Source organism: Macaca fascicularis, chromosome 20, assembly GCF_037993035.2.
Source record: "Macaca fascicularis isolate 582-1 chromosome 20, T2T-MFA8v1.1".
NCBI lineage: Eukaryota > Metazoa > Chordata > Mammalia > Primates > Cercopithecidae > Macaca > Macaca fascicularis.
Window position 1 is genome coordinate 83,470,330 of NC_088394.1, and position 25,071 is coordinate 83,495,400.

At 53.9% G+C, this 25,071-nt stretch overlaps 1 protein-coding gene and 1 long non-coding RNA gene across 5 annotated transcripts in view; both read left to right on the forward strand.

Annotated features, from left to right (window-relative positions):
• Window positions 1–740, forward strand: part of LOC102130606 (uncharacterized) — a 41,237-nt gene extending 40,497 nt beyond the window's left edge. For all 3 annotated transcript variants that reach the window (XR_012428665.1, XR_012428661.1, XR_012428662.1), the window contains one exon: window positions 86–740. This is a non-coding gene — a long non-coding RNA (uncharacterized lncRNA). The remainder of the gene's footprint in view (window positions 1–85) is intronic.
• Window positions 741–17,601: 16,861 nt separating this feature from the next.
• JPH3 (junctophilin 3) overlaps window positions 17,602–25,071 on the forward strand; it is a 108,278-nt gene continuing 100,808 nt past the window's right edge. Inside the window, exons 1-2 of one of the 2 annotated variants that reach the window (XM_005592739.5) lie at window positions 17,602–18,576; window positions 19,284–19,662. In XM_005592739.5, the coding sequence (XP_005592796.1) occupies window positions 18,195–18,576; window positions 19,284–19,450 (549 nt within the window). In that variant the 5' untranslated portion in view covers window positions 17,602–18,194 and the 3' untranslated portion in view covers window positions 19,451–19,662. Of the gene's footprint in view, window positions 18,577–19,283; window positions 19,663–25,071 lie in introns of those variants that run through there. The other variant, XM_005592738.5, reaches the window with a different exon arrangement.

The window sequence follows — 25,071 nt, forward strand, 5'->3', positions numbered from 1 at the left end:
AGGGACGGGTAAGGATTGGGTGTGTGGGGTGGTTCCTCAAAAGTATATGGAGAATCATCCTATGACATAGCAATTCTGCTCCTAGGTGTCTACTCAAGGGAATTCAAACAGGCGCTCAGACAGATACCTGCGTACCCGTGTTCACAGCAACATTATCCACAACAGCCAGACGCCGGACACTACCAAGGGTCTGTCATGGATGAACAGATAAACACGGCATGCATACAATGCGGTGTTATTCAGTCACAGAAAGGAGAGAAGCTCTGAGTCACACCGCAACATGGCCTGGAAACTGTGATGCAATCATAAAATATGATGACACATTGTGATTCCATTTATGTGAAATGTCTGCAATAGGCAAATCCATAAACACGTAAAGCTCACGAGTGGTTGCCAGGGGCGTGGGGCAGGGGTCGGGAGGGGAAGAGGGAGTGGCTGCTAACGGGGACGGGGTGTTTTGGGGTGATAGGAATGCTCTGGTGCTACATGGACAGTGCTGCTGGTTGCAACAACTCTGTGAATGTATGAAATGCCACTGTATTGTTCAGGTTAAAATAGGCAAGGCGTGGTGGCACATGCCTGTAGTCCCAGCTACTCGGGAGGCCAAGGCAGGAGGATCACTCGGGCCCAGGAGGTCAGAGCTGTGATCACACTGCACTCCAGCCTGGGCGACAGAGTGAGATGTCATCTCTAAAATAAAAAAATGAAATCAAATAAGTAAAACAAAATGGTTAAAATGATACATTTTGTTATGTGAATTTTGCCTAAATAAAAAGAGTTAGTAGGGAGCAGGGGAATTCCAGTCTGAGGGATCGGCATCATTAGGGCCCGGGGACAGAGGCGCTGCTCAGCGTGGCACCCAAAGCAGCAGCAAGGCCTTGTACACAGCAGGAGGGGTGCGAGAGGGAGCCTCCCTGGCCAATCCCCAAGCTTGCCTGGACCATGACCTGAGATCTGGCACGCCCTATGCACTGGCTGCTTCCTCTCCCGGGATCTCTGTCATCTGGAGGTAGGTATTTGACTGATCCCACTTCACAGATGAGGGGAGTGAGGCCTGAGGCTCAGGGAGAAGGGTGGTGGGCCGGGTTGGGAAACCCAGGTCTGTCTGACTCCCAAGCCCCTCAGCACTCAGGGGAATCCCAAACCCCTCCTGTGGCGAAGGCTGCTGGGTTTGGTGTCAGCACGTTAGACTCAGTAGGAAACCTCCACTGAGGGCTGGCTCCCTCCAAACTGGGGATGGCTCCCTCCAAACCGGGGCTGGCTCTGTGCTGATTCCAGAGTCAAGGCAGAGAGGGAATTGGCAGAGGATGGGGGAGAGAGGGCAGCTGACCCGGGGAGAGGGAGGGGAATTGCAAGAGGGAGGCGCTCACTATCCCCATATCCCTGTGCAAATGGATGTGCTGGGGGTCGGCCCCTGCGTGGGCACAGCTCAGCACACTGTGATGGGGTCCATGTCGGTGGCTGCGGCCTCAGGCCCAGGATGTGCGTTGTCACATGCCCTCTGAGGCCAGGACATGATGGGGAAGAGACGTCTCGAGGCTGTTGGGGGTGGAACCTGCTGGGCCCAAGTTCATCTGTGTCCCCTCGCCTGGCCTCCTTGTGATGAACACATGCATCTGTTATCTGCTGATGCCTAACACACCCCCAGCCTCGGGGGCTTAAGACAATACACATTGATCATCTCATGGTTTTTGTGGGTTGGGAATGTAGAGCTGCCTGGCTGAGTGGTGCTGGCCCAGGGATCTCATGTGGTCAGAGTCAAGGCATTGGCTGGGGCCGGGGTCACAGGGCTCCAAATGGAGCTGCGGGACCCACTTCCATGTCGTTGGCCAAGCCTCACGCCCTTGCTGGCTGTTTGCGGGAAGTGTCTGTTTCTTGCTACCTGGGACTCCGTAGCGCAGATCACAGCATGACAGCAGCTTCCCACAGAGAGCGAGAGAGGCTGAGGCACTAAGGCAGAGGCCACGGTCTTTTTGTAACCTCATCTCGGAAGCGACATGGCTCCATGTCTGCCGTAATGTCTTGTTAAAGGTGAATGACTAAGTCCAGCCTGCACTCAGGGGCAGGAGAATTAAGCTCTCCGTCTTCAGGAGCAGAGTGCCCAGGAATGTGCGGACCTGTCTTTAAAACCAGCACCAGGGGTATGCTCAGCCAGGGGTTTGTAGTTTCACCCAGGCTCTGTGAGCTGCTGTGTAAACTCTGGCCTATGACGTGGCAAGAATGGGAAATGTGGGGTCTGCAGCCTTGTGTGTGTGTCCCAGTCTTGCCACTTCCTGGCTGAGTGGCCTTGTGCTCTTCCTCTGAAAACAAGGACTGTAAGGGAAAAGTGGAAACCACCTGTCTGCCAGGAGGAAGGAGGCTGGTGCATGAGCTGTGGCGTAGCTGCAGGTGGAGAAGCATCCCGCGCCACATTTCAGGTGAACAATGAGAGCTACCTGAGTTAATGTTGATCAACCAAAAATGTTATATCAGCGGGGAATGGTGGCTCACACCTATAATCCCAGCACTTCGGGAGGCTGAGGCAGGCGGATGGCTTGATGTCAGGAGTTCAAGACCAGCTTGGCCAACGTGGTGAAACCCTGTATCTGCTAAAAATACAAGAATCAGCCAGGCATGGTGGCAGGTGCCTGTAATTCCAGCTACTCAGGAGGCTGAGGCAGGAGAATCGCTTGAACCTGGGAGGCAGAAGTTGCAGTGACTGAGATCATGCAGCTGCTCTCTAGCCTGGGTGACAAAGCAAGAGTCCATCTCGTAACAAAAACAAAAGAAAACAAACAAAAACGTAATATCGAGTAGAAAAAAGCCAGTTGTTAAAGGATTTGACAGTGTGATGCCCTTTACACGAATCCCGTGTGCTGCGTGGTTTCCAGGTGTTGGCATAGGAGCAATGGAAGCAAAGCCGCGTGAGAAGCACGCAAAGCTTCAGGGAGGGGTGACCTCTGTGCGGGGACAGGGCGAGGGGGGAAGAGCTGCAACTCTAACTTTCATCTCCTTAATGAACACTCAAAAGCAAATATGGAAAGGATGAACATTTGTTAAATCTGGGGGGTGGTACAGGGGTGTCTGGTACATGTTGAACTGTTCATAGCTGGAAATCGTGAGTGTATTTTGACAGGCTCACTGCTGTGAGGATGCTCTAGGGAGAGGCCTGCGTTGAACACCCCCATGTTGACGGGGATGCTGAAGTGCCAGGGCTCACGGGGGCCGTCATCCTCCGTCAGTGACACACGTGTGAACACAGACGTGTTCACCGCCCCTTGCTCTCTGCCCCAGACCCGGGCAAGATGATGAGAGGGCCCAGGTGTCCCCACTAGACCTGGTGCTAGCACAAGCTTCAGACCTTCCCACGTGTGCGGAAGCCCTCACCCGCCCCACACGCCAACCACACCACAGCCCAAGGGGGTCTCTGTCTCTTGCTCCCGTAGCCATTTTTGGCCTGGCTTGGACAGCCGGCCTCCTCTCCCGGAGAGCCTCCTTCTGTGGGAGGCATGCTTCTCCCTCCCGTCCTGGTGTGTCGTGACATCTAAATCTGACTGCGGGTTGGTGGGGCGCCATTCCACTTCCTCGGTGTGGCCACAGCACGTTGACACCTGGGAAGCACTCACCTCCTAATTCTGAAAGGTCAGGGCCAGGTGAGTCAGGCCTCCATCAGCTGGCACTGGCGCCCTTGTCTCCTAAGCTCAGCCTCAGCTCGGCCCCAGCCCCTGGGTGAAACCTCTCCTCGCTAACAGCTTGCAGTCCGGCCTCCCTCTCCCCACCCCAGTCCACGGCTTTCCCTAGGACTGCCCCTCAAGGCCTCGGTGGTAAGAACTGCCCCTGCCTGCAGGAGGCAGATACTCCTGGGTGGGTGGGGGATGCTTTCTCCTGGGCCAGCTCATCAGTCCTCACAGGTGTGTGGCTCTGGGCATGCACAGCAGCCCTAAAACACTGGGGAGAGCAAACTGTTTGCAAATCTGCAGAGCTCGGTCAGCGGCTCACCTCGGCTGTCACCAGGCAAAGGGGCCCAGAGCCCCTCACGCTTGGCGGCATCTTAGGTTCCATAGAGGGTATGGCAAAGGCCATCGGCAGTTGTGTGACGATGATTGTGCACAGGCCTGCCAGCATCGTGTGTCCTGTGCATGCAGTAGTTACAAAAACTACCCTGAAGGTTTGCTGGGAGGGTGCACATCGGACCATGCGAAATTGCCCTTTAAGAGATGTAAAACGGCCAAATGCTGACGATTTCATACGGTTCATTTGAAAAGTAAAACAAACTAAATATTTTGCACTCTTCCCCCCAACATTCACATGGGTAAGAAGTTGGGTTATTATTCCCCCCAAGCCCGGGGGGTGCACAGGTATTTGCAGCCTTTTGGGGGGTGGGATTGGCAACACGGGAATTTCCATGGAGAGAAGGCGGCTGCAGTGCTGCACGGTCGCTGCCGTCCAGACGGGGTCTCCCTTGGTCCGCGATCCTCTCTGGGCCTGCTCGCCAGGCGGCCTCAGGAATGGAGGCCCACAGGCTGTGAAGCTGCAGGAGAGCTTTCCAGCCCCTCTGCGCCGGGCTCCGGCCTTTCCCGATGCCTCCGGCCAGGCCCTTCACTGCCTGGTCTCCATACGGAGAGCGGGTGGCTCTGATCCTCCCTGGGGCCGATCGGCTTGGCAGGAATTGGCTGCATCAACAGCCTGGCTGAACTGGCGGCTGATGGCAGAGATTCAGGTACCATGGAGAAGGCAGGAGCCCTGCCCAGACGCAGGCAGCGTCCCAAGAATGGGCTTCTCCAGCCTGATGACCACATGTCAAGCCTGGCCATGAACACACTGCCCTGGGCTGTCATCAGCCTCCGGCTTCCTGCAAGAGGGGTAGTAGGGGGAGACCTCTACACCTGGGGCCCTGGCCACTCAGAATGTGGGCCCCAGACCAGCAGCATCAGCACCACCATAGAAATGCAGAGTCTCGGGCCCCTCACGGACTTCCTGGACCAGAACCTTCATTTGAACAAGAGTCCAGGGACTCTGATGCATGTGGGCAGGTTGGGCAGCCTGGCACACACAGAACCACCAGGCAACAGACAGAGGGTTTGCAAAGTGCACATGCTCTGCTGTTCCACCTTTTGGGATTTATCGGAAGGAAGCAGACACACACACACACACACTCACACACACACACACGGAAACATTTGGAAGAGTGACTCCGTGCTCACCGCAGAGGTCCACCTGGCCATGGTGGAGGCTCCCATTTCGTCTTCTCAGCAACCTTGGGAGGTGGCTGCTCTGACAGGGAAGAAACTGAGGCTCTGGGGCCCTAAGGAGCCTCAGGCTGCCCAGCCAGGATGAAGTGGCATTACGAGTTTAATTCAGACAGCTGGCTTCTAGACCGCTTGTCCCCGCCACCGGCCTCCGCAGCCTCCGTGCGCACATGGTCCCTGCAATGGCGTTATTTACAATCGTGAGGCAGTGAGGCGTGTCTATGCGACTCGCGTCCTGGTCTTTACTTTGGGGCATGAGTACCACCCTGCCTTGTAATACGTTCATGTTCTCTTTACCCAACTCTCCAGGAAACACACAGAGCTCCCAGGCCAGTGGCTCTGCCTCTCCCACCTCTTGAGGCTTCTGTTCCCTTTCCTGGAGGTGCCTCCCAAATGGGATTGTGTGGACGCAGCGGAGTCATGCTCAGCCCTGGTCCTGCCTCCTGAGTGGGGCTGTGTGGACACAGTGGAGTCGTGCTCAGCCCTGGTCCTGCCTGCCGAGTGGGGCTCTGTGGACACAGCGGATTCGTGCTTAGCCCTGGTCCTGCTTCTCGAGTGGGGCTCTGTGGATACAGCGGAGTTGTGCTCAGCCCTGGTCCTGCCTGCCGAGTGGGGCTCTGTGGACACAGCGGATTCGTGCTTAGCCCTGGTCCTGCCTGCCGAGTGGGGCTCTGTGGATACAGCGGAGTTGTGCTCAGCCCTGGTCCTGGTACACACTTGTACATGGACAGGAGGGATTGCTGCTGTTAACAGGGACGGTCACTTACATTTGCAGTGTGCACACAGCCTCATTCTGTGCAGAGAGGAGGGGGTGTTGTCTCCTTCCCATTTGACAGGTGACAACTCACAGGCTGAGGAAGGCTGTGTGATTTGCCCAAGACCGCACAGTTAGCAAGGGGCAGAGTCAGGACTGAACACAAATCTTCAGAGCTCACTTCGGGCTTCCGGAAGTTCTTTAGTTCTTAGTCAGTCCAGAGATTCTGAAACTGACGTAACTACTTGCCAGCCAGACCCAGTCTTCAAGTCATCAGCAACTGTCCTCACCGATGGCCCACCGAACGCCCTGAGCTTCTACGGTGGTGTCACGCGCCAGCCACACGGGTAAGGTCTGCATCCATTTTGCTCTTCATCGCATTCCCAGCCCTGGCCTCGTGTTTCTTGGATGAATACTGAGTGAGCTGTTGAATGTTCAGGGTGGAGGGTCTGGTTTGGGGGCAGCAAGGTGGGTGGGGAGAGGGTGGGAGCATAAAGAAGAGCCTTGATCCCGCCCAGCTCCCCACCTGGTGAAGGGCAGAGACTCGTTCCTGCTAGCCCAAGGCAAGACATGTTCTTGGATAAGATGGAGCTCACAGAAGCCGTCATGGGGTGGGTGAGTCACTGAGGCTTAAGGGAGCTCTGTGGTCTTTGGCCCCCAAAGCAGTGGGGTTCCACTTGAGCTCTCATTCTGTGACCTCCCCCTTAACCATGTCTTCCACTCCCCGATGGCCATTCTGGGACCAGTCCTTCCTCCAGGAAGCCCTTAGATATCCCATCAGCTCTGGCCACAGTGTGGGGCAGGAGTGAGTGTCTCCGAGCCAGGTCTATCCTGGTCTGTCCAGGCTCCTGAGTCACTTTCTTCAAGAACAGATCATGGGGGTGGGATGAGACTCATGTCTTGGTTCCAACACATGCCCCATTCTCAGGGCACAAGGCTCTCATATGAGAGGCAGGGCTGCCACATCTGAAATGGCAGGGGTTGGCATCACACGCTGTATTCCCTGTCCTCACAGGGCCGTGAATGCACGGAGCAGAGGAGCATGGATGCGGGCGAACATCCTCACAAAGAATGTGAGTGTTTCACTTAGGCTCCTGCAGCCACAACATCCAAAGAAGGAGCTAAAAAAAGAGAAAGATTTTAGACTGGGCTTCGTCGAAATTAAAAATTTGTGCTGCAAGTGATACCATGAAGAAAATGAAAAGACAACCCATGGAATGGAAGAAAACATTTGCAAATTATGTATCTGATACGATATTTGTATCCAGAATGTATAAAGAACTCATAATTCAGGCCAGGCGCGGTGGCTCACACCTGTAATCCCAGCACTTTGGGAGGCCAAGGCGGGCGGATCATGAGGTCAGGAGATTGAGACCATCCTGGCTAACACGGTGAAACACCGTCTCTACTAAAAATACAAAATATTAGCCGGGTCTGCTGGTGGGTGCCTGTAGTCCCAGCTACTCGGGAAGTTGAGGCAGGAGAATGGCGTGAACCCGGGAGGCGGAGCTTACAGTGAGCCGAGATCACGCCACTGCACTCCAGCCTGGGTGACAGAGCGAGACTCCATCTCAAAAAAAAAAAAAAAGAACTCCAAAAAAGAACTCCCATAACTCAGTAATAAAAGTACAAATTTTAAAATGGGCAAAGTCTCTACCAATAACTTGTAGAAAGGTAAAATAAAATGGGCAAGGGATCTGAACACGCAGTTCTCTAAAGATGACATAGAGAAGGCCAATAAGCACTTGGAAAGATGCTTAGCATCTCTCATCATCAGGGAGTGCAAATCACCACCCAACTGGATGCCCCCACACCAGCGAGGACACCGGACGGATGCCCCCACACGAGCCAGGATGCCAGATGGATGCCCCCACACCAGCAAGGATGCCCCCACACCAGCGAGGATGCCTGACAGATGCCCCCACACCAGCCAGGACGCCCCCAAACCAGCGAGGATGCCAGACGGACGGATGCCCCCACACCAGCCGGGACACCGGTCGGATGCCCCCACACCAGTGAGGATGCTGTCATCAGAAAGACAGACAAAAACAAGTGTCGAAGAAGATATGGAGGAACTGGAACCCCTGTATGCTGCTGGTGGGAAGGAAGGATGATGCAGCCGCTGTGGAAAGTTTGGCAGCTCCTTAAAAAGTAAAGCACACAGTTACCATGTGATCTTGCAATTTTACTTTTCGGTATATACCTGAGAAAATTGAAAAAGTATGTCCACCCAAACACTTGTACATGCATGTTCATCATAGCCCCAAGCTAGAAACACCCCACATTTCATCCACTGATGAATGGACAAACAAAGTGTGATCCAGCCACGCAGTGGAAGATGAACTGGACAGAAATGGGACGAAAGCACCAATGCACACTACAACACGGAGGAACCTCAAAAACACTAGCTGAGTGAAGGAAGCCAACACAGAAGATCACATATCACAGAGTTATATTCACAGGAAATCTCTGGAACTAAGAAATCCCGGGAAACAGGAAACAGGTGAGTGGTTGCCAGGGACTGAGGGCACTGTGGGGAGGGAGGGACTGCTAACGAGTATGGGCTTGCCTGCCTGCCTACCTGCCTTCCTCTCCCTCTCTTTCTTCCTCCCCTCCCCTCCCCTCCTCCCTCTCCTCTCCTCTTTCCTTTCCCCTTTCCTGTCCTTTCTTTTCCTTTTTTGAGATAGGGTCTCACTCTGTCACCCAGGCTGGAGGGCAGTGGTGCCATCACAGCTCACCACAGCCTTGACCTCCCGGGCTCAGGTGATTCTTCCACCTCAGCCTCCTGAGTAGCTGGGACCACAGGCACGCGCCACCATGCCCGGCTAATTTTTTTGGTTTTGGTAGAAACAGTGTTTCACCATGTTGGCCAGGCTGGTCTCTAACTCCTGGGCTCGAGGGATCTGCCTGCCTCAGCCTCCCAAAGTGTTGGGATTACAGGCGTGAGCCACTGCGCCTGGCAGGGTATGGAGTTTCTTTCTGGGGTAGTGAAAAGGTAAAATGACATTGTGGTGATAGTTTACAACTTGATGAATCACTGAAAACATTGAATTGTACACTTCAAACAGGTGAACTGTATGGAATGTAAATTCTCTCTCAATAAATGTTTTTTAAAAGTTTTTCATTTTCAGCCAGTCATGTTGGCTCACATCTGCAATCCCAGCACTTTGGGAGGCTGAGGCGGGCAGATCACCCGAGGTTGGGAGTTTGAGGCCAGCCTGACCAACATGGAGAAACTCCGTCTCTACTAAAAATACAAAATTAACTGGGTGTGGTGGTACATGCCTGTAATCCCAGCTACTCAAGAGGCTGAGGCAGGAGAATTGCTTGAACCTGGGAGGTAGAAGTTGTGGTGAGCCAAGATCATGCCACTGCACTCCAGCCTGGGCAACAAGAGTGAAACTCTGTCTCGAAAAAAAGTTTTTCAATTTCAAATGCTAGAAAATCCAACTTAAAGTGATTTAGGCAAAAAGGGAATTTGTTGGTGCCTATTCCTTGGTAAATGGGTCAGTTCAGAGGTAGTTTGGCTTCAGGTACTGCTGGATCCAGGGTCTGAAACAGGTTGTCAGCACCCAGGCCAAGCCCATCCCACACAACAGCTGAGTATACGGAGACCCCTGAGTGCTTTTGCCCCAGTAAAGGGGAGTTGCCCTTGGGCAACCCAAGCCCCCTGCAGGCTGCACTGGCACAGGGGAGGAGGAGGGCAAGGCCTTCCCGGCCCGTCCAGGCAGAAGGCAAGGTTGGGGAAGTTCTGGGAGAGAAAGGGAGCTGTCCTCAGTCCCTTGTTACTCTCAGCTGCTCTGTGATCCCAAGAAAATTCTTCCCCACCATATTCATTCATTTGGTCACCCCCACATATTTGTTGAGTACCTAGTGTATACAGACACTTACTGCCCTGGGGAGAGAAAGTGAACACAGCAGATCTCGTCCCTGCCTGAAGCATTTAGTGACAAGCATTGATGATGACACAAACCCAGCCACAGGGGTGCCAAGCACTGATACAAATGGCCTGAGAGGTGATGGGAGCACAGGGCAGGAGCACCCATCCTGGCCTTGGGTGGGGTGGGAGGCCGGGCAGGCTTCCTGAAAGAAGGAGAGACCTGAATGAATACACCAGGCAGAGGGAACAGAGGATGGACGGGCAGAAGCCAGCTCAAGTAGGTGGGATATGAGAACTGGAGCATGGGGTGAAGATGGGGAGGCAAGAGGGCTCGGCAGACAGTAGTTCGGGAGAGCCTTGGGATCCGTGTGAAGGAGACCGGGAGTTATCCTGAGGCCAGTGAGCACTGATGAAAACCCGCCTTGACGGGACAGGTGGGAACTCGCCTGGGCTGCGCTGCACGCTGCAGGAAGCTGGTTTACACTGGCCAGGACTCTCAGTGCACTATTGTGACTTTTGGGTTCATCTCCCCAATTTCTGAGCCTTTCCACCCTAGCTTTGACTTTTGGGTGCACCCACCCTCCTGGAGTAGCTCAGCCCCTTCCCAAAGCCTTGCCCAGACTCTACGACTGCCGCTGCCTTCCTGGATGAACCAGCAGATTCACGAACCTCTTCCTGCCGCCCACACTGCTCAGTGACCTTCCACGGGGATGGACGGGTTCACGATAGGTAAGACAAAGGTGTGAGGAAACCACTAGCTACCTCATTCTAACGAGGTCTAATCATAGTTGTTAGCCCTGGGAGCCAGACAAGGAGGAGGGAAGACATAAAAGCAATCCATCCGGGAAAGCGTTTCTTTGGATGTCTTTTTCTTTTTTCTTTTCTTTCTTTTTTTTTTTTTCTTTTTCTTTTTTTTTATTTTGGAGACGTTGTCTTACTCTGTCATCTAGGCTGGAGAGCACAGGTGCCATCTCAGCTCACTGTAACCTCCGCCTCCTAAGTTCAAGCGATTCTCCTGCTTCAGCCTCCCGAGTAGCTGGGACTACAGGTGTGCGCCACCATGCCTGGCTAATTTTTGTATTTTTAGTAGAGGCAGCATTTCACTATGTTGGCCAGGCTGGTCTCAAACTCCTGACCTTAGTGATCCACCCGCCTCAGCCTCCCAAAGTGCTTGGATTACAGGCGTGAGCCACCGCGCCCCGTCTGGATGTCTTTATATGCTTGGCATCATCTGCTGAGCAGGAAGGGGTGAGTGGGACCTCTGTAACTCTCTATAGCCGTCCCCAAGTGCCATGTTGGCAATATCAGCTCATGTCAAACAAGGTCAAAACATAGATCACAGAAATAGCCACAGCCGAGTGTCTTAAAAGCACTTTCAGACTACACCCTTCACTTCATGTGACAAGCATTGATTCAACAAATGTTTAGGGGAGGCTGACTTCCCAGTCATGTCTTTGTTTGTTCATTTATCATTCACTCAAAAATGTAACGATTGCCTCCTACTGCATGCTGGACACTGTGCCAGGTGCTGAGGAGGAGAAGAGAGAAGGAGAGAGAAGAAGAGAAATCTGGCAGCGCTCCCCACTCCCCACTTGAGTGGATGAGACCATGAGTTAGAAGATAGTTACGTGGCAGAGCGGTATAGGCTATAATGGGGGTGCACAGGGTGCTGACAGAGCTCAGAGACACCTAAAGTGGCTCCAGGGGACCCCTGGAGAGGGTGTTTATGGTGAAGGCTGAGAGTGAATGAGTGTTCTGCAAGAAAGAGATGTGTGCACGCATTCTAGCATACACAGACAAGAAAGTGAAAGCAGCTCTTTTGAATAAAAACAGCCATAAACCATAAGCAACTCTTATGTCTACCTACAGTAGAAGGGATCAGTCACATTGGAGATATTCATAGGATGGAATATTATACAGCAAAGAGAACAAGTGAACCTAAGGGACCCAGCCACAGGAATGAATCCCAAGCACGATGTTGGGCAGAAAAGAAAGGATTTGGTAGGATTCCAGTCCCACGAAGCTCACACACAGGAAAACTAGGCCACAGTGCCTAAGATGCACATAGACAGGTGGTAACATTATAAAGAAAAGCAAAAGTGATCATAAGTTCAGGTGAATGGCTCTGTCTGGAGGGAGGAGAAGGTTATGATTGGAGAGGGATACACAGTGGGTTTTGGGGGTTCCAATAATGTCTAATTCCTTGACCTGGGTGGTCATTATCTGAGCATTTACTATTTAAATATTCATTAAATTATATAAATATGTGGCTTGGCCAGAGACAACTCATTTTTTTCCCAGCGAGGGGACATTTGCACACTTGAGACAGAAGAGTGTGGTGGCTGCAAGCCTGTGCTCTGCTGTCAACTGCTTCTTCATTTCCACCTTAAGTAAGTGAGTTGGCCTTTATGAGCTTCAGATTTCCTCATCTGTAAAATGAGGGTAATAATACTACCAGCCTCATAAAGTTGCTTTAGGATTAAATACAATATGATAATATAGGTTCAGCACAGAGCCAGGCACATACATGTAATAATTATCACTATCATTATCACTACCATCATCACCATTCCCATAATCCTCATCACCATCACTATCATCATCACAAACTACCATCATCATCACCATCACCATCATCATCACTACCATTGCCATCATTATAATCATCACCATCATCACTATCCTCACCACCATTACCATCATCATCATTATCACCATCATCACTACCATCATCATCACCATCATCATCACCACCATTGCCATCATTATAATCATCACCATCATCACTATCCTCACCACCATTACCATCATCACCATTATCACCATCATCACTACCATCATCATCACTATCACCATCATCATCACCACCATTACCATCATTATAATCATCACCATCATCACTATCGTCACCACCATTACCATCATCACCATTATCACCATCATCACTACCATTATCATCACTATCACCATCATCATCACCACCATTACCATCATTATAATCATCACCATCATCACTATCGTCACCATCACCACCATTACCATCATCACCATCATCACTACCATTATCACCATCATCACCATCACTATCACCACCATCACCATTACCACCATCACATCACCATCACTGTCACCATCACCATCATTATAATCATCACCACCATCGTCATCACTACCATCATCACCATCACCATCATCACCATCACCATCATTAACATTGTCACCATCTTTATCATCACCATCACCATCATCACCACCATCACCATCACCATCATCATCATCATTACCCTTATTACCATCACCACCACCACCAACATCATCCCCATCATCATCACTAACACATCATCATCTTCATTATCCTTTATATCATCATCACAATCACAAGTTTATTTTTTCTTCGTGTTAATCCATACAAATTACTTCTGCTTTATCCCCCTCTTCTTCCTTCCTCCCACCTCTCTTTTCATAATTATCTTCATCTTGAAATTGAATGACCAGTGACAGCACTATCTGGAGTCATGGGTAGTTCTAGATCTTAGTAAGTAAGGAAGTAAAATCACGCTTATCATTTTGTCAAAGCTCTTCCATTCTCAATTTTACATCATGTCTTATTGACAGACCCCCATATCCCAATTTTTGGCTCAGTTTGCTTCCTCTACTTGTACTAGAAATGCTGATCACATCTTTCTGCCATCACGAGGGAGGACCCTGGACCCCACTACTTGACCACAGCTAATCGAGTCAGAAAGGGACACCTGACCCAAGCTGAATGTCTCTCCTAAGACTCAGGAATCAGGATCCCCAGAGTTCAGGTTAGTGACTGTCAGGATGGGAAGAGCAGATTGCAACAGATAAAGCTGGTCTATGGAAGGCAGAAACACAAGGCAGGATGGCTGAGAGCAGAGATGTAGGGCCCAGTAAAATAGAGAGGTTTGGGTCGTGTCATTGTGAGAAGGTGGCCATCTGCAAGCTGGGCAGAGAACTCTCACCAGGGACTGAATCAGCCAGAAGCTTGATCTTAGACTTTTAGCCTCCAAAACTGTAAGACATTTCTGTTGTTTAAGTTACCCAGTCTGCGGAATTTTGTTATGCTGGCCCTCGAAGACTAGTACGTAGGGCTTGGTAAACATTTTCTGTAAAGGACAAGATGGTAAATATTTTACGCTTTATAGGCTATATGGTGTCTGTCACAATGACCCCACTCTTACGTTGCAGTGTAAAAGCCACTCCAGACACACAAATGAATGGCCATGGTTGTGCTTCAGTGAAATTTTGTTTATGAAAGGCGGTGGACTAGATTTGACCTCTGGGTTATGGTTTGTGTGATGCCTGGCTTAAAACAACAATTTTTTTTTTTTCAGAAAATTGAAATGATGACAAGGTTTGATGGGGAACATTTGTCTCGGCTGCATGTGGCTTTAGCTGGGGTGGCCTGCCTGGGGTCTGGAGGGTCTACTTTCAAGATGGTACACTTTTATGGCTGTCAAATGGTACTGGCTGCTGGCTGGGAGTCTGGCTGGAGCTGTAGGCTGGAGGACCCTGTATCTCTCCTTGTTGGCATGTCCAGGGGCTTCTTGAACCTCCTTACATCATGGCAACTTGGTTCCAAGCTTGAGCACCCCAAGAGCATGAGGCAGAAGCTGTGTTGCTGCTTATGAACTGACCTTTGAAGTCACATCATGTCACTTCTGTGATAATCACACACTGGCCCAGAGTCAAGGGAAGGGAATGCAAAGCCCATCTCTCAACAGAGACCTAGAAATACCCAAATGGCGGTCCCACTTTGCTCCCCCAAAGCACTCCCTCAACAGGAGGGGTGTCAACACCACCCTGAAAGAAGATCACGTGGAATGGGGGACCTTGTGGACATTTCACAGTGTTATGGTAAACACAGGCAAAGACAAGAAGGTAAGCACAGATAAGTTGATTGTGGCTCAGTTCTTTGAGGGAGATCAATAGGCTTTTGTGGGGATGAAGGGGGAACTAACTTTCTTCAGTACAGTCAGGAAGCCTCTCTGGAGCTGAGACCAGAAAGCTATACTGTCATGGGAAGAGGCACCAGGCAAAAGAAGCAGCAAGGACCCATGCTGGAGGCCAGAAAGGGTGCAGGCTGGAAGGCCAGGCAGACTTGGGCTTGAATCCTGCCCAGTCATTATTTTCCTTCTGGCAAGGCACTTTACCTTGGTGGAGAAAAGTGTGTCTTTTAAAAAGGAGAGTGTAATTCCAAATCTCCTCAGTCCACAAGATGACTAACATGCTGTCTTCATCCTCATGCCTGGCTCACATGTGGGTTACAGCTTTTTTGTCTTTCTCCCTGGTTTTTGTTTTTAAATTGCTGGGTGGTATGATGTTTATGGGCTTGGAGAGTTTCCTCCAAAATGAAATCAATACTGCCAGCCCTACTTTATGGGGGAGTGATTTCCAAATTGCACAGAATAAATGCCTCTAATATCTGCATTTCAGAGACTAGAGCCTGTCACCGCTGGAGTGACTGACTGCAGGAGATGAGAGAGGATCAGTTGGCGGTAGGGGTGGGGGGCTTGGAACTGCAGGAGCAGAGGGTACACTGGCCAAGGGTGGAAGGTGCTGACCAGTAACTGCTTGGAAAAAACCACTGTGTTTCAATAGGATCTCAGTTGCAATCCACTGCTTGTGTGAAGGAGGGCTGCTGATTCAGCAGCAAAAGGGTTGGAAATAAAATGGAAGAAATGGAAAGTAGAGCGTATGAGTGGTGGCAATGTTTATTTCAACAGGCAGAGGGCTGGGCGTCTCCATGCAGGAATCCATGACCCTCCCTGGGGGGCTGGCTTCTGGTAACATTACTTCTCACTTCCTGAGCTCTTACTGAGTGCTGGGCGCCTGGCTTTTGAATTCCCACGGTAACCCTACGGGAACTATGTCATCTCCGTTTTACAGATGAGAAAACTGAGCTCAGGGACATTCGGTGACTGCCGAAAGCCACACTGCTGGTGGACCCTGGAGCCAAGGTTTGAACCCGAGTCTCTTGAGGACAAGGTGCTGTTCCTTTGGCCCACACATTTACAATAGAGAAATTTTCATGGACATGAAACAGCCCAGAGATATTATTTCATACCTATTTAGATGAATCAAGTAAAATAAATGGAAAGAAAATCAGAAGTTTGAGGACACCAGTGCCGGCCAGGAAATAGAGAACCACAAACCCAGGCACACTGAAGGGTGAGAGGTCAATTGCTCCAGGTGTTTCGAAAGCAATTTGGCAGCTTCCAATAAAGTCCAAGAGGTAGCTGGTCCCATGATGCCACCGCAGACATTTTGAGAACTTCTGTAGAGGGGCACAGGGAGACAGCTCTGGGAAGTTCACTGAATCACTGTAACTGCACAAAACACAGCCGACTGCCCTAAAAGTCCCTCATTAACAGTGGGTGTATAAAGAGGTGACTGTCCTCCTGGCTGCTGGGACCCTGGGGAGGAGGCTTTGGTGCCCAAGGCAGGAGACTGAGGTTGAACTCTGGGACTCCCAGGAGGGGCTGATTTTCCTGATAGCCCCATGAGCCAAGAGTGAGCCAAGAGTGGGGACCATCGTGATTCTCTCAGACGGGGGAAGATCTGAGCAGGGCTCCTGGCTGATTGGAGGCTCCGAATCGCACCTCTTCTCCTGTCCTAATCTCAGACTCCAGGCCTGGCTTGCAGTTCCTGGCTCACTGCGCCGCGAAGTCACCGGCCCACGCTCCCAGGAGCGAGGACCCTGGGCAGCCTCCCCACCCCGATCAGCCCACTGCACCGGGCTCCTGCCATTTCCCGCACGCATTCCAGGAGGGCTGGGGACGCCGGCTTCTGCCTGAGGATTTATGGTCCAGGAAATGCATTTTAAATGGGTCCCAGGATGCTCGGATCCAAGAATCAGACACTGTCTCTTGGGGGAGGGTGGGGCGGAGGGTGAGAGTATGTCTGGAGAGAGACCTAGAAACGCCCGAATGGCGGTCCCACTTTGCTCCCCCAAAGCGCGACCGTTCCCCGAGTGGGGGGCTACCTGTTGGCCAGGGCGCACGGAATTCGGGTGACTTTGCTCCAAGATACGTGCGTGTGCCTCCACTCTCATTTAATTTATAGGGGAGAGGGATTCGCCAAATCCCTGTTTTCTGGGGTAAGCCCCCCTCCCCCGACCCTTGGACCCAAGCTGCCCGGAAGGAAGAAGGAAAGAGTGTTTGTCACCGGAGAAAACCACCTGTGGTTTGCAAAGGGCCTCAGTCGAGTCAGGGGCAGGCGGGGCAGATCCGAACCCGGCGGGAGGGGCGACGCGCGTGAGCGGGCAGGGGCAGGGGCGCTCAGCTCGCAGGGCCTCCTCTGCCAGCCTCACCGCCCGGCTCCCGGGAGGGGGCCGAGGGCGCCCTGGGTGCTGGGCGCCTTCCCATTACGCAGTTCCTGTGCCTTTAAATCCCAGTCCCGGAGGGGGCGGGGGCGCCCCGGCTGGACCCCGGTTTCCAGGCCGGCGGGGGCCCCGGGGAAGCCCCGGGCGGGGAGCGCGGGGCGGGGGGCGCGGAGGGCGGGGCGCCCAGGGTCCCCGCCCGCGCGCCGAGCCCCAGCCTGCCCCGCCGCGCCCCTCTTGGGACCGTCGCGCTCCGGGGGCGGGGGGCGGGGGCCGGGGCGGGGGCGGGCGGGGGCGCGCGGGCGGGGGACGGGCGGGGGCGCGCGGGCGGGCGGGGTGCGGGCGCGCGCCGCGCGGCCCGAGCGCGCGAGCCGGGTCCGGAGCGCACGCCGCCGCCACCGCCGCCGCCGCCTCTCGAGCCGCCGCATTGCTGCTGCCGCCGCCGCCCCGCGCCCGGCCCGCGGCCCCCAATATGGTGCAGCCGCCAGCGCCGCCGCCCGTGCCGCCGCCGCCCGCGGGCCCCGCCGCCGCCCTCGGGCGCCCGCAGCGCGGCAGCCGCAGGTGGGGGGCCGCGGCCCGGGCCTGAACCGCCCCCCGCCCGGCCTCGGCGCGGCGCCCTCCCCGCGGGGCTGCCGGCGAGGGGCCCTCTCACCGCTGAGGTGGAGCCGCGGGCCCCGCCGCCGCCGCTCCTGCCCCCTCCCTCCCTCCTCCCCTCCCCCTCCCCTCCGGTCCTGTCTCCAGCGGGAGCGCGAGACGCTGGTCAGGCTCCGCGGCGCAGCTCGAAAAGGAATAATCGCCCCCGATTGACTGAAATTCCTCCGGAGCCGGCGCCGCGGCCGCCCGCGCCCGAGACCGCGCTCCGGGGCCGCGTCCTCCTCTCCTCCGGAAAACGCTCGCGACCCAGGGCCGCCGGCGGCGGCGACTCCGCTGTGTCGATCGCCTGAGTCCGTTTTCACCGTTTGCGGGATCTGGAACCGAGTTACATGCATGTCCAGTGGGGGCAGGTTTAATTTTGACGACGGAGGGTCCTACTGTGGAGGCTGGGAGGACGGCAAGGCGCACGGCCATGGCGTCTGCACCGGCCCCAAGGGCCAAGGCGAATACACCGGCTCGTGGAGCCACGGCTTCGAGGTGCTGGGCGTCTACACCTGGCCCAGCGGCAACACGTACCAGGGCACCTGGGCTCAGGGCAAGCGCCACGGCATCGGCCTGGAGAGCAAGGGGAAGTGGGTGTACAAGGGCGAGTGGACGCACGGATTCAAGGGGCGCTACGGGGTGCGGGAGTGCGCGGGCAACGGGGCCAAATACGAAGGGACCTGGAGCAACGGGCTGCAGGACGGCTACGGGACCGAGACCTACTCGGACGGAGGTAGGTGCCGCGGGCCGGGCCGGGGCGGGAGGGGACCTGCTTCCGATCGCGCCCCTTCTGTGGATCTCCGGGGAAGTTGAGCTGCGCCCTCCGGTTGGGCCGTGGGCACCAGGGGCCTTTCCCGGGCTTCCCTGGAGGCCACGGAGGCTCCTGGCTACAGGTTGCCCCGCTGCCTGGTGGGGACAGTGCCCCTGTGCCAGCTGAAGGGTGTTGGGGGCTTTCCAGGGGCAGAGTCAGGCGGGGCCCAGCAGAGCCTCCGTGCGTCGGACACAGCAGGCCGGAGACCTGCGGGAAGGGCCAGGCTGGGCCCGCGGCCCTGGGGAACCCAGCAAGGACAGAGGGGGCTGGGAAAAGGGCCCCTCCCCCTGTTGGCTTTGCCCCCCACCCAGGAGGCCGCCGTTCGATCAGGCCTCAGCTTCGCTTCTAGTGTTCCTGCGGCGCCCGAGGGCCTTCCTCAGCCCCGAATCTGCCCAAGCGGAGGGAAAGGGAGTGATGGGGAGCGCTAGGGGCGGGGGATGCCAACCCGAACCAAAACAGCCAGGCAATAAACTTCTAGGTGGTTGGACGCGGACTAGAGCTGTCGAAGCAGGCTGCTGGAGGGAGGAGGGAGGCCCATCTGCTCAGTGAGAGCCCAGGAATCTCGCCTTTCAGTGGCTGCATCATTTTCACCATTAGTTGAGGGAATCGGTCTGTGCTTTCATTCTAAGATGCCACCACATTCGGGGCAGAGCCGGGGCCGGAAGCCAGGGAGCTGCCTGCTGCTGCTGCTGTTGCTGCTGCTGCTGTAAGATGGTTTCTGTGCAGGGAGCCTTGGCCGGCTCTGCAGCTGCCCGCCTGCCTGGATACTCCGATATCCACTCCTCAGTGCACCTGACACATACGGAGCCGGTCCTTTCCTGGAAGCCAGACCCCAAACAAACAGACTGGCTTCCCCGACCAGTCCACCCCCATGTGGGAGCTCATCCTCAGAGGCCCTGGGTCCCCTGCCTCCCTCGGGCGGCTCGCCTGTTTCAGGCATGGATGCCTGGGAAGGGAGTGAGGTGCAGCGATGACTTGTGCTTCTGCCGGGAATAAAAATCCAGAGCGTACGTGTGGTCTGGTCCTCCCCGCCCGCTGGCTGCCTGCGAGTCTCATGAAGAAAGCTGGAAACACCTGCTCCCCGGCCACATCCAGGAGTGGCAGGGGGCTGGAGAGTAATTATTATTTTGGCTTATGCAACTGAAAAGCAGGGTTCATTATTACCCGAAGAGGAGGAGGAGTCTGGGGCAGTTAATTATATAATGCTCTTGCCTGTCAAAGCTGTGCCCAGCCCCGGTCTCAGGCGGCCTTTTCTGTGCCGTTGTTGTTTTCATGGGGCAGGTTGGAGAGCTTCCCTGACCCTGGGGCGCTGAGGGCCAGGCAGTAGCAGACGGTGCTCCCTTGGTTCCAGGCTGTGGGCCTGTGTGTGTGTGTATGTGTGTGCGCGCGCGTGCAGGCACAGGGAGGCCCGGGCAGCAGATGTGGGTGGCTGAGACAGGCAGGCAGCCTGGCGCTTCCAGCTGGGCTGTTTGGAGCCCAGAGGCTGCTGTCACCCCCAGGCTCTGGCCACCAGGCTCTGCAGACCTGTCCTCCAGAGGTGCTCCCGGCTGAGCCTGCTCCAGAAGGACTGTGCAGGCTGGGCTCACGCAGGGCATGGGGAAGAGAGGAGCCAGGCCTTTCGTCGTCTCTGAAACTCCTGAGAATATCTGGGGGTGAGGCTGAGCACCCCACTCTGCCCACGCTCCTCAGACATCTCCAGTGTCCGGAGGAATCATTTCTTTCATTCAACAAATACTAATGGAATGTTTACTATGAGCCAGGTGTGCCAGGCTCTGGGAACACCACACTGAGCAAAGCAGACACAGATCTTTGCCCTCATGGAGCTTACATTTGAGGGAGAGGGAGCAGCGATTCTGTTGTGGCTTTTTGGGGAAGAAAGGATCTGATTCTGTGGCTGGCCGTGAGTTTAGGATCTGACCGGTTAAGGGGAGAGATGTTTTTCGCCATGGGTCCACTTGGCTGGGCTCTCCACTCCAGCCAGCCAGCTCCCTCAGCGTCCTGCTCCCCTACGCCCTTCCCCTCCTTGTGGTCCTGCCTGATCGTGTCCATTCTACAGATGAGGCCAGTAAGGCCTGGGCTGTGTGATTCAGGAGTCCCAGCCTTTGTCTGCAGGGATCCCTGATCTGTCTGGGACCAAACCCCCCTTGTTCCGGCATCACATTGCATGGAAGAAGCCCAGATTTTCACCATCCTCTCAAGGGATGTGCGGTTCTCAGCTGTCCCATAGGCAAAGCCAGGCAGGGACGCAGATGGGGAGCTGCATGGCCGGCTCTCCCTTTTGGTTGGCGACATGGCATGACGGGAAATAGAATTAACCCTTCTGGTCTTGGGGACTCGGGCCTGGACATCTGGGCCATTTTTCTGGAGGGCTCCCAGCTTCCTGTTGGGAAAGGGGTGACTGTGGCACTGAGTGTCCCCAGGCAGCCCATGGAGGGAGCCCACAGGATATGGGGATCCCCGGAATGGGGCAGAGGCCTCCATGCCTCCTTCCCAGTCAACTGGTGGGTGGTGACAGCCGTGTCCGAGGGGCAGTGAGGAAGGAGTTAATGGCCCCAGCTCCACTCCGACTTTTCCTTTGCACAAGAAGTGGGGGAATATTGGGCAACCATCAGCAAAGCTCCGGAACCTTAGCCCAGCTCTCGGCGCTGACTTGGGGAATGATGCACCAGCGGCCAGTGTATTCCACATGTAGCTGGAATTGGTGTGGAATTTCAGCTGGGGACACCTGTGCCAACTCCTCCTTCTCCAGGTGTGTCCTCCCCTTAGGGTACTCCCTGATGGGGCTGAGGAGCTTCTACTGTCTGCATGGGGAGGCCTGGGGGTGTGGGGTACAGGCACACATGCTTGAAGTCACAACCCCAACTTGCATCCCGGGCTTGAATCCCTGCCCTACATGCCCTGTTTTGTGACCTTGGGCGGGTTACTTAACCTCTCTGAGCTTGTTTCTTCATCTTTACAAAAGGTTGATAACAATACCTATAAGGTGGGTGAGGATTAACTGAGAATGGTGTGTGTGGCTATGCCAGGAATATAGTAAGGATACATTATTATTTACCATTAGTTCTATCGTTACAGTTTCCAGGCAATGCATGTCACTTACAATGATCATTATTAGAACCAATATCTGGACATGAGACTGGTGATCATGTAAATGATGATAAATAGCAACGTTAGATACTTACTGTCTGCCAAGCATGTGGCAAGTGTTAAATGAATTATAGCCCTTAATTCTTACACCTCTAGAGGGTGATTTTCTTGTTATTCCCATTTTCCACACTGGGAAGTGGAGGCTCTGAGTGGGTGTGGCTTGGGAGGAACCAGCAGGCATCATGCTCAGGACAGCCGTCCCAGAGCCTGGGCTTTTGCTAGGTACACCTCTCTCTAAATGCCCCTGTGCAAAAATACCTCCTGTTCTTTCGTCTCCTTTATATCCCTCATTCTCATGTGTGTACAGTGGCCCGGAATTGTAGGTGAATGCCCATGCACAGACAGGCAAATCCACACCCTGCCCAGAACCCCTGGCCCCCTGGGGCCCACCATGCATGCCTGTGCTGCACTGTACGGGTAGATCTTTCCTTTGGGTGCTGTGTACACAGAACCCCTCAAATCAAAAGTTATCCCCTCCAATAAGCCCTCCTACACCCTGAAAGATATGAGTCATCTCACGCCCAAGCCTCTCCCCCTCATACGCAGGTCCCGTTCACCGGCCCAGATTCCTCAACCCACACAAATCACACACACCCACAGTCAGATTTCAGATCCCCCCAGGCGCCTGCGCACACACACGCGCACAAAACACCTGCCACCCGGAGACATTTTCCACTCTGTCCCCCGAAACGCAGCCACTGCGCCCTCGCGGCCTTGCTTGCTCCCCACTGGCCAAGGATTCTGAATCTCCACCAGGCCTGTAAACCAGGCTCAGATGACAGAGGCAGTTATGTGCTTCATTTCCATTTTAGCCCCTTTTAGGGAGAAAAATCCCTCATCTAAACAAAATAAACTACCATTGGGCATATGCTTTGTGCTTGGCTATGACTATGCGACAAGTAAATTCTTTTTAAAATGAGTGCCCAGGTTAGGAGGAATCAGGTTCATTGGTGCAGAGATTATGCCAACAGAAACTCATTTCAGAAACAAGAAGTAAGCCCTGAGCAGTTGGAGATGAAAGCATTTTCTCTGAGATTCTCTTTCCGCTACTTTGGGGGGCGGGTGGTGAAAGGCTCCGTAAGGTGAAAAGAGAAGGGAAGAAGCAAACAGCTAGTTTTTTTTGTTGCCGGTTATAGCTGAGAAACAAATGTGGCTGAGGAGCACCCCTACCCACGTCGGCCCTCAGGCCGTTTGACGGGCTTTATATGAGGAATCCTGAGATGAGCTGGCCAGGGAGTGAGGACCAGCACCCACCTACAGCAGCGATCTGGAGTAGTGAGTGAGCAGTCCTAGCTGACACAGAGAAGGAGAGAGAGAACTCTGACCCCTTCTCTTCTGAGGACATCCAGCAGGAGAGAGCAAGAGAGGGTGGGGTGTGAGGGTGGGGGCAGGAGCCTCTGCTGTTCCTCTCCAAGACTTTTTCTTCCTGTTTTCCCCAAGCCTCCACGACTCTAAATATGACGAACTCTCAACTGTGAGCTAATAATGTTGAATGTAACGCCCTTTGTGTCCTTAGATGACAAAAAGACTTGTGAGTACTAGAGGAGAGGGTGATGTTGGTGTGAATTTTCCACATTGGTCCGTCTTTCGGTGGATTGGCCACTTCCCCTGCTGGTAGCTTCCTGGCTGTGAAAGGCCACATGGTGGATGGAGCTACTACTGCTGCACTGGGGTCCTGGCTCGAACTTGAATGAGGTGCTGGCTTCCAGTCTGGAGAGGAGAGAAGAGAGGCAGTCCCTTCAGGACCTTGGAGAGCGCTCCCGGCTGCTGCCTGGCCTGCCTGGGTTTGGTGGATGGCTGGGCTCGTTTTCCCTCTAGGCATCCTCTTCAAGCCAAACCGCCTCTCCTTGCCGGTGACCGCCTGGCCCTGGACCCTCCAGCACACTCAACCACCAGAAGTGTGCCTATACCTGCACCAGACATGGGGGCCACGCCTGCGATCCCAACACTTTCAGAGGCCGAGATGGGAGGATCACTAGAGCCCAGGAGTTTGAGACCAGCCTGGGCAACATTGTGAGACCCCGTCTCTACAAAAAATACAAAAATTAGCCAGGTGTGGTGATGCACGCCTGTGGTCCCACTACTCAGGAGGCTGAGGAGAGAAGATTGCTTGAGCCCCGGAAGTCAAGGCTGCAGTGAGCCAAGATGGTGCCACTGTGCTCCAGCCTGCTGACAGAGCCAGACCCCATCTCAAAAGAAAAAAAAGAAGTGTGCCTGGTCCTACTCGGTCAGTGCATGGATTCTGTGCTCTAGGAAGGGCCACCGCTTGGCATGCCTGCCTATTTTTTCACCCCCATATTGTCAGTCCTTCCTGAAGAAGTGAGTGTCTTCTGGGGTCACATCCTCTTCTGGTCAACTGGGAGAGCAGCTCTCAGCTTGTGGAGGTGGGTTTGGGGGTGAGACTTTATTTTTTTGCATTATTTATTTACTTATGTATCTATTTTGAGACAGAGTCTCACCCTGTAGCCCAAGCTGGAGTGCAGTGGAGTGATCTTGGCTCACTGCAACCTCCGCCTCCTGGGCTCAGGCGATTCTTGTGCCTCAGCCTCCCGAGTAGCTGGGATTACAGGCACCTGCCGCCACACCTGGCTAGTTTTTTTTGTATTTTAGTAGAGACAGGGTTTTGCCATGTTGGCCAGGCTGGTCTTGAACTCCTGAATTCAGGCGATCCGCCTGCCTTGGCCTCCCAAAGTGCTGAGATTACAGGTGTGAGCCACCGCGCCCGACCTGGGGTGAGACTTTAGTAAGATGTATAGAAGTTGCTCTGAAGTCTAAGGTGTATTCCTGCCATAGGTTGTGTGTGTTCAGTTCTCCTGGAGCATAATAGGGGTCATAGGTGCACAGCAGAAGGCAGGCAAAGGAGTGATTTGTCTGTATCAGTCAGTGAGACTGGCCACCGTTCTCTTTACATCTGCCTCAATGGTGAATCCTCTAGACCAACGGTCTCCAACCTTTTTGGCACCAGGGACCAGTTTCATGGAAGACAATTTTTCTACCGACCAGGGTTGGGGGATGGTTTTGGGATGATTCAGGCACGTTCTATTTATTGTGTGCTTTATTTCTGTTATTATTACATTATAATATATAGTGAAGTAATAATATAACTCACCATCATGTAGAATCCGTGGGAGCCCTGAGCTTGTTTTCCTGCAACTAGATGGTCTCCTCTGGGGGTGATGGGAGATAGTGACAGATCATCGGACATTAGATTCTCATAAGGAGTGTGCACACTAGATACCTGGCGTGAGCAGTTCACAATAGGCTCTGCAT